General features: G+C 36.4%; 1 protein-coding gene across 1 annotated transcript in view; it reads right to left on the minus strand.

Moving 5' to 3' along the window:
- Nucleotides 1-7,223: 7,223 nt before the first annotated feature.
- The window catches only part of chn1 (chimerin 1), a 10,157-nt gene continuing 7,413 nt past the window's right edge, over nucleotides 7,224-9,967 (minus strand). The window contains exons 6-7 of the mRNA XM_014001407.1: nucleotides 8,082-8,187; nucleotides 7,224-7,981 (exon numbers count right to left, since the gene is read on the minus strand). Of these exons, the coding sequence (XP_013856861.1) occupies nucleotides 7,810-7,981; nucleotides 8,082-8,187 (278 nt within the window). The 3' untranslated portion in view covers nucleotides 7,224-7,809. The remainder of the gene's footprint in view (nucleotides 7,982-8,081; nucleotides 8,188-9,967) is intronic.

Genomic DNA, 9,967 nt, shown 5'->3' on the forward strand with positions numbered 1-9,967 from the left:
TTATCTTATCTTATCTTATCTTATCTTATCTTATCTTATCTTATCTTATCTTATCTTATCTTATCTTGTTTTTGCCTGTGTTTGTGTGTGCTCAGTTGTATGTAGTGATACTAAAATATTTTGTGAACAAACAAACAAATTTTAATGAAACTCACAAAAAGTAATAATTAGATGTATTTACAACTCATCATTTGGAGTCAACACAAATTAGGATGGCAACCACAGTTAATAAACCTATAGCAAACCTGAATAGGTGTTTATAACTCAGCCAGTTTTACATGTAACGAGGTAGATGGGAGTTACCATCAACACATTCCCAATGCACAAACATGTCTCACAAGATCTCACAATATCATATAAAATTGTGCATTAAGTCATTTACAAGGTTTGACCATTGGATATAACTTCATTCTTTCTCAGTTTAAGATTTTAGCTTTAATTTCTGGAATGAAAAGTAATATGCACTTTTTGGGAAAATATATATTTTTCTTTATGTTTTTACAGTGCACCTTAATAATTTTCTCCTCAGATTTTAGGATGAATGTTCCATCATGAAGGCATGTGGTCATATTTATAAATCTTAAAAGTCATAAAAAATTAATGTTATTTTTGCCAATAAAATCAGACTATAGCATTTTCTTTTAAAATAAAATCTGTACTAAACACTTAATTTAGGTGGAACAAATTATATTTTTGAATTTACTAGATGATAATAAGATTAATATGAATAAAAAGTGCACTTTGACTACTGGTGTATCATTGTCCATGTGAGGTCAATCTGTTCAAAATATTGCACTGAACTTGAATCCTTTAGCTTGTTAAATATAAACAATTTACACATTTTCCCATTAAAATACAAATAAATTGTGCTTTAAATATACATCATTGAGGAGACTGGTTTATTTAGAAACTTTGCATAACTTTTTTTAAAGTTTTTCTCATGAAGCATTTATTTATATAAAGCTACACTTAGAATTATGAGACTTTAATTGTAAGCAAACAGATACATTTAATATGAATTACACTGTGTTAGTTATAATTCATGATCTAAAGGCCCTTTCACTAGACAGCTTATGCCAGTTGATTAAACATTTTTAGGTCTAAATTGCTAATAAAAGTTATATATTTGATCTATTTGTTTGAATTACATTATGTACGATTTTTTTCAATTCCATTTTCAATGTAGACATCTTTAAAATGTAAGTTGGCATAAGTTTTCTCTTGTGACAGGGCCTTACTTATTGTGAATATCTGTAGGAGGAGATTTAACAACGCTGTAACATCAGCTGTACTTGTTTTTTTTATTTTGAGGACATAAAATAAAAGTGAATCACCTGATTATGAATTAAGATTGTTTGTTTTTATCTTTAATCTTGTTCAAGAATCCTGAGTTGGTCCCGTATGTGTTTTTGTTTTTCAAACAGCTTTGTGGCTCCAGGTGTTCCCATCACGTATCTCTTCTCGGTTCTGCTCTGCCCTGCTCCATCAGACCTGTGATGGGTCAAGCAACTCAATTTCCTCACATTCCTGATCCGTTCAATCAGCCAGCCACTCAAGCACAGGCCTCATTCATCTCACTTAGAGACAAATGACCATTTTGGCAACATTTGAAATAGAGAGATTTGCCTCCGCTGGTCTTTGTGCCCAATCACTGCGGGGCCACTTGAGTTTACACCACGTTAGCACCACATTTGTCTTTGTCCATGTCTGTCATGTGGCAGTCCTCTTTGTGCTCACGACCGTGCAGACAGACACTTCTGGGCCTCTGTCCGATAGCTTGTGTGTTTACAGCTGCTGATTAAGACAGTGAATGTTCACCGAATCTGAATAAAAGCATCTATGGAGTATCTGCAGGGGGTTGATGGAAACTGACACACTTGATGTTTATGGCTTGGTGAAGATTAGGAGGATTAGCAAGCTTTTATAGAGGAGATTATAATGTGCTTTCAGCTGTATCACGCAATGCTCCAAAAATAAATGTAGACATCTTCTGTTTTTCTGTTTTGTCTTTATAATACTTATATTTCCATTTTCAACATTTCGAGCTGTAGGAGGAGGAAAACATCCAGTTCAGACAAAAGGTCAGTTCTCTCATGGATCACAGCTTTTTAAGTTTACCCTGATGGCTGAGAATAATGCACATCCAGCACACAAACCAGAGCAGACACCGCTCCTCCATGTTGTTATCTGACTGCAAGATAGAAAGCTTGATTAGCTTTATTGGCCTGCGTTACCTCCMTCTGCAGTCAATGGCCGTCATAGACAAAGGGACGGTATATTTAAAATGGTGAGGCTAAACGGTTGGATGAAAATCCAATTTTGCCACACAATCACTAGAGACAAGCCAAGGTTTGGTTTACATTAAGTCAATGTGAAGTGGTCACAACACTATAGTGATTAAATGTCAAGTCCTGATCGCTGCTGCCATGCTGTTTGCTGATATTTAAAGGCAGAAAAATACAAACCATTGAGATGTAAAAAGTCAAAATAATAATTCAGCGCAAACACTCACATGTCCATTACAACTATGAAGATAAATTATGATTAAAAAATAACTTCGATATGGCTTCTAAGCTTCAATAGTTTGAACAAAGATCATGTAATGAGCCACTGACGATGAGCTTGACTGGTTTGTGGAAATTGCCAGAAAAAAAAACCCGGTGGGTAATTAAATCTGAATTTCATTATTTTTATGTATATTCCACTGCAGCTTTCAGACAGAGCGTCACTAAAGACACGGAAAGCAAAACCAGGGCCAGAGTAATGCCACAAATAAATCCTGGTCTCAGACTAATTTTGACAACCTAATTCTGAAACTCATAGTTTTCAAAATAAGAGTTATTATATGGACCATTTCACTTTGACAATCAAGAGTTTTTATTTTAATTTTTTTTTATTTTTGTCAAGTTGCCAGAGTAGGGTTAGAGTTTTAGTTTAACATACAAACAAAAAAGGTAAGAAAAAATAATAAACAAAAAAGACAAAAACCAGGAAAATTAACAAAAAGCATTGGATTGTCAGGAAATGGTCTCGGAAGGATCAAAGTGCAGACTGGAACATGAGGGCTGGAGAAGTTAGACTTAAAAAAACAGGCAAATGATAAGCAGTTGAAAAAGGTAGCAAACACTTATCAATGAGAGGAAAATGAGGAGAACAAACAGTATGACTGTGCGATACTGAACCAAGAATATGAAGCTGTATTCATACTTGRCAAGAAGTTAAGAAGTCTGCTCTCGCTGACGTTGTTGTGAGATATGGACCTTCCATTTTCCACAAGAAACTGCAGCATAAGACCTTAGGGAAGCCCTTCCTTCATTATACTGAATTTTGTTTTGCTTTACCTTCTTTTCACACGTTCTCTGACCATCTTTTACAAGTTTGCTGGAACAGTTTTAAAGATGGCTGCGGTTAACAGCCTCAACCACCTGATCCATGAAATTCAGACCAGTCACACAATAGTTGGCATAAATCATTGTGAGAAAAGGTTTTGCCCAGATATTGGGCTCAGAAAGGGTTTTCAGAGTTCATGTGAACAAMCTTCTTCTTTGTATGTATTGGCAAACAAAAAAAAAAGGTGCATTACCAACTGATAAGGAATGTGTATCAGGAACAAAACAAAACAAACCGAACTGAACCAAACAAAAACCGTGCCAAATTGAACCAAACCGAACAGAACAGAACAGAACAGAACAGAACAGAACAGAACAGAACAGAACAGAACAGAATAGAACACTAGCTAGATTTTTTTTTATTTAACCCAGTAACCATTAGACAATGAAAAATGATCATAGATCAAATTTTATTTTCCTAATAATGTCATGCTTTGGGCGGCTCCATCAGTTCCTGCCCCTCTGTCACTCTCACTCAGCTCCTCTGATTACTCCATTCCTCCTCACCTGTGCCACAGCAATCAGCCTCATCTGCCTCACCTGTCCTCCCTCCTACTTAGGCTCCTTTCCCTCACTCAGCCTTTGCCAGATTATTGAACGGTTCGCCCAGTAGATCTCCAGCGCTTTATCCATGCCCATGCCTGATCTCTTGTGTTGACCCACTTCCTGTCTCCCGATCTCTGCCTCCTGCCTGTTCCTTGCCTGATACTGACGCTGACTCTGATCTCTGGCTTTTGGCACTGTTTCTGTTCTCTGGACCCTGCCTTTTGGATTACGATTTGGATTTGTTTCTGGCTCTCTGATCACCTGGCTCTGACCTTGGACCGCTCACTGGATCCCCTGACCCCTCTTGCTTCCCCTGGACCCAAGTCCTCTGGGACCAACTTCTGTGGACTCACCCAGGCTAATGTGTCTACAGTTAAAGGTCAGTAGCTACTTTCTATTTTTGCAAATCCACCAGCCTTAATCCTGACACTCACCAGTGTTCTGCTCCACAGAGTGTGCCACCCAGAGGGTCCAGAGGTTCCTCACATAACAGTGAAATAATAAACCTGTTTTTGTCTTCAGTGGTCCTGAATCCAAAAACCCCTTCTGACAAATAATTTAATAAGGTTTTATTGTTTATTTTTCTTCAAGATTTTTTTTGTCATTTCTGTTTGTTCTTTCTGATATTTTCTACAGACAACCATTACATGTTCTATGGTTTCACTTTCCCCACAAAAMGGGTTGTATTAAGTCCTGAGTGTAGCTGTGACCTAGTTATTAATCTTTCCCAACTCTTCTAATTTCTCCAACCTACCTTTGAATTCCAGAACCATCTTCCTTTTATATTCTCKTCCCCCTGTTTTTGCCATTTTCCCYTAATTTACTCTTTRATATTGTTTTTAGTCTCTGAATATGACTCTTATTTTGATTTCATTCTTCCTTGCAGAATATTTGACCTGATCTGTCATTTCATTCCCTTTCACCTCTTCRTGTGCAGGAACCCAGAGAAACACCACTATGAACCCCACCATCTGAATCTGGTATTTGATAAATGTCYATTAGAATATCAGGACAACTTTCTGAGTGATTTCTGATTAATGATGAGTTTGAATCAGAGCAGATAACAGCTCTTAATGGTTTTGTTTCTTCAATCCATTTATTGCTAGAAATAATKCAACCATTTCTGCTGTGCAAACAGATAGTCCTTCATTTAGTTTCTTTTCTATTTTAATTTYAAATTCTGGAAATRTGACTGCTACCCCAGTATGACCTGGTGGACTCTGGGATGCATCTTTGTAAGCTTTCACACAATCATACTTCTATATAAACTCCTGTACTATTAYCGTGTTACATACGAATGTTCTGTTTTCCTTCTGTGTAATATAGTTAATTTAACATTGGGATTTACTGCTCTGTCCATCTCCCAGCAGGGCTGTAAAGTTACCTGTCTACAGGGTATCCCTGCAGGTTAACCCAGTCATTTAATGAGAGCTGATTCCTCTGTAAAACCATCTCTACCTGTAAATCTGAAGTTGTTTTAATCAGTGTGCATTGCCAATGCAATGCAYACTATTGTGATCCGTTTCCCATCCAAGTCATCTCAACTTTGCCATGCTTCTCCTCCTGCATACTTTGTCCTAGAGCTGCCATTGTAATTTATATCTGTAAAGCTCCTGTGCCAAATGATGGCTATGCCTTTTGGTGCCTGTAAAACCTATAGTTTTTGAAATATTAATGTTTAATAAATTATAATGGCAGTCAATGCAGCCTTGTATTGGCCCAATACTGCCCCCTGCTGCCTCTACACAATATGGTACTGCACCATAGTTTAATAATATTTAAACTCAGTAGTTCAGTGATTACAATATTAATATGAYTGTATTTTGGTGTTTTACTGTAATACTGTCTTTATGTTGTCCTATTGCTGTAATATATTGCACTTAAGTGTCAATAATTGCATTGGCAAGGTAAACTTTTTCTGTATAAATACAACCCAATCCCTGGGATTGTCCTCTGCCACATCTCCTGTAGTCTCATGATGAGCACTGTGGGCTTTCATGKGGGAGATCAGGGTTCAAATCCAGCTACTGCTACTTTAACAAAAATCTCTGCAAACTTCATATTGTCACACAATTACCTTAATTAAAAACACCTGCTGACGTGACAGGCACAAGCTGGTTTAGAAAACATATTTGATCCTGGTCAAAGCTCATTCTGCAAGTCTAATGCTGCAGGCAAAGTCATGCTACATGGCAATGCACACTTGTTTTTACATCATAAAAACCCATGTCTAGTTGAACCTGTAATTAATATCAACACCTGATATTGAATAAAATCTAGTTTCCTGACAGCTGTATCAGAAGCAGATCCATAAAATGAGTCTATTGTTGACCTTGTCAGGTTTTTGTAAATCAATTTTAGGGCTTGTCTGTCTGCTCGCCATTTACATCCAACTAAACATTTTATTAATTTTTTTCTTACATTTATCAATAGGTAATTTACCACATTCCCATTTAATTCTAATGAGATCAACTTGGAATACTCACTAAGTTTATTTATCATTACATATCTTATTTTATCACGTCCTTTCCTTAGTGCACGTCTTTAATCATGTATTGAAAAATGCTTATTTTTCTTTTAGACATTTTCTCTTCTCTTTTTCTAATATGGTTGCTTCTCTTCTCTTCCTCTACTCTTCACTAATATCATACATGGTAAGTATCTTGACAAATGTTTGAGCCAACATTATGGCTCTTTCTTCATTGGTTACTGCCATTATTTCATCTTTAATTAAAACTGGGTAACCATAATCCTTTATTATTCATTCGGTTTATCATCTTCCAGACTTTCCCTATTTCTGCTTCCCTTCCCAAAGAGTTACAAAACCTTCTCTAATATTTTCTTTTTGTGTTTCTCATAACTCTGGTTTGCATCTTTTTGTATATAATAAGATTCTGAACATTTTGATTTCTTTTTAATATTTTAAAAGCTATATTTCTTGATTTTTCAGTCTGGTTGCATTCTTTTGTCAACCATGGCAATCACATGGATTTTTCACTTCTTGCAGAGTATGAGTCTAGCTTTGGAGGAGTGATTACAAGCAGTGACAGCTGAGATTAATGAACATGAGKAGCAGGTGTGCACGGTTAAATGGGGGCAGGAATGACTAAAGGAAAAATGGCTGATAACACATGGAGGCTCTGGGAAATWAAACAAAGAGATGAGTCTAAAAAATCCTGACATTAAGTTTGTAATTKAATTTAAAAGGCTGCATTTACAGTTTTGTTATGCTGGGTTCAAGAAAAGAAAAGTGCATTTTTTTTTTATTGAAACAAGAGATCAAAAAAGTTTGTTCAAATTAGGGTTTAATAAATTAAAGTAATCATGCACAAGTGGTGTACAAAAAACATTACAGTACAAAATTAATTTCACAAACAACTTTGTTTAAAACAGTAAAAACGTTACTATCAGGTAAAATCATCAGTGTTCACACATGAAAACGGTTCATTCCACTAAAGAACTGCAGCTCACGTAACAAACGACTGAGCAGATAAAAAAATACAGCGTCGTAAAAATGACTCAAGAAAACTTAGCTTATTTTTACATCCAGATGTACAAAGTTTGACGGAAGAAACTGCACCGCAGGCAGCCAGGAATGTGAACAAAAACATTACAGACCAGACAGAAAGAAAACCACGAGGCTAAACGGCTTCAACTCATGCTAAGTTACGACTAAAGAGTTTACACGATGCATGTCAGCTTCAGAAAATCCCCCGACAAAAATGGGGAGACACTGAATTTGTACGAGAGTCATCCGCACCCAGTAAAACGAGGGTCGTTGATGTTAGGGGCACTCATAAATGTACACAAAGAGTCCTTCCTTACACAAAAAAATGTTGTTAGAGAATTGTTGTGCAAAAGTCCTGATGGGAGTTTAAAAGAGGCCCTCTTCGTTTTTAATCAGCATCTCCACCACCTGCCTTTGGTAGCGGATGTCATTCAGAGCTGTCATGGCGTCCTGGTTGGGTGCTCGCATGAGGGTGGGCCCGAAGATGATGCCCAGGTTCTCTGCGTTCATCAGATTAAATTTCTCATTCTGTGTCACCCTGTAATCAAGTCAGAAACATGCACAGTACCAGGCATTAGAAGAGGTTTGATGACTCCCCTGCAGGGCTGACGTTTAAAATGAGGAACTAAGACATCTACCTTTTTAAATGGGCCATGAGGTATTTGAGAGTGTCTTTGTGAGATTCAGGCAGCAAAGCCAGAGCCTCACGAAAAGCTTCCAGCTTCTTTTCTGGATCCGTGAGTTCTGGCAAACAGAAAGAAAAGAAGTGATTAGCATGAAAAAAAAATCCTGACTGAAATGGTGAAATGTCCTGATGCTTCTCAGTAATCCAGGCAAAAAATCAAAGGAAAAAAAATTGTATAGGTCCTCTGGACGGGTTCTTCGTTAATGAAACGTTTCGTCTCTCTTCCAAGAGACTTCTTCAGTCTGAGAGTTTCAGGCAAAATTCAGGCTTTTGAGTCCTGCCTCRAGGTGACTGATACTCACATCACATGGCTATCGTTCACAGGTGACTCATACTCACATCACCTGGCTATCGTTCACCCTAATTAATACCTATTGTTAACAGGGGGTGGAGTGATACTGGCAATGGCGGCGCTGTAGCAGGGGGACAACTGAAAACGGAGGCCTCCACCTCTGTTTAATGATGGACGGTCTTTCTTTACAAAAATGGCTTCTTTTACTCCTCTCTCAAACCAACGTTCCTCTCTATCAAGAATGAGAACATCCTCATCTCTCAATCTCAAAAGCCTGAATTTTGCCTGAAACTCTCAGACTGAAGAAGTCTCTTGGAGGAGAGACGAAACGTTTCATTAAAGAAGAACCCGTCCAGAAGACCTATACAATTTTTTTTCCTTAAATGGTGAAATGGTTTGAAAGCTATCTAAAATAAATAAATAAATTCATTAAAGGGGGTTCCTGGATGGAGAGAGGCAGCTAAAGAAGGACAAAATAACAAGAAACAAAATCATTACAAAAACTGAAAAACAACCAGGAACACAAAACAAGTTTGAAAAACAAGACCACAAAACCCATAAAGACCTGCAGACAAAGACRGGGACAATAAGACATTAAAAAGAATACCAAATGAGAGAAAATGACTGCAAAACTATGAAACAACAACTTCCACATAGCTGCACACTGAGACACTTTTGTCGTATATGTTCACTTTAGTTTTCACTTGGTACAAGAAAATTGGTTGAAAGGTCATGAATCATTGTTTTACTCGCTCTTTTGGGGCCTCAGTTAGAAATGAAGAATTCAATTCCGAAAGAAAAATAAAGTACTTGGTGTAAAATGTAAATAAAATGTAATTTTCAAGTCTCATAAAGGTTGTATGAACAGGAAACAGTTTGGACAGCTTTTTCTAACTAATTTGAGAGAGAGTTGAATCTATCTGAAGTAAAGATGGGCAGAAGTTCAAAAATATTCTAACAATCTAAAACAAGTGGAATAATTTCAGAAAAATGTTGAATATCCTACTATTTCCACTAAATGTTCTTTATACATTAACAGTCTGTTGTTATCAAAAGAGGTGCTGTCTCCCATTTTTTGCTTGAGACATGTTACCATCAAACTCAAATATGTGACCCATCACATCAAAAYGAGGATTAAGTCCAAAAGTGATGTTTGGAGAATTAGGCAAATATAGTGTTTTGACTAAAATGTTAACAAAAAATTGCAATTTGTTAAATATAATGAATAAATGCCTTATCAATATATCATTTGAATGAACTGTCTGAAATATAATCATAAAACTAAATTTTGAAGCACTTTTTTGAGCAGTAGCAACAAAAAAAAACTGATTTTGAGTAAAAACACCTTAAAATTTTGAGATTTTCCCTGTGAGCTAGCAAAGTTTTGTTTCTTTTCAGCTGGGAAATCTCAATATTCAAATATAATGTGAGGTTTCCTCTTTATAAAGACATCAAAAATTCCTCATTAAAAGGACATAAAAATAGGATTCAGACAAAATATTTATATATTATTTTAACCAACAAGACAAATTAAGTCATTTATGGAT

This window comes from Austrofundulus limnaeus, unplaced genomic scaffold (genome assembly GCF_001266775.1).
Source record: "Austrofundulus limnaeus strain Quisiro unplaced genomic scaffold, Austrofundulus_limnaeus-1.0 Scaffold9, whole genome shotgun sequence".
Classification (NCBI taxonomy): Eukaryota; Metazoa; Chordata; class Actinopteri; order Cyprinodontiformes; family Rivulidae; genus Austrofundulus; species Austrofundulus limnaeus.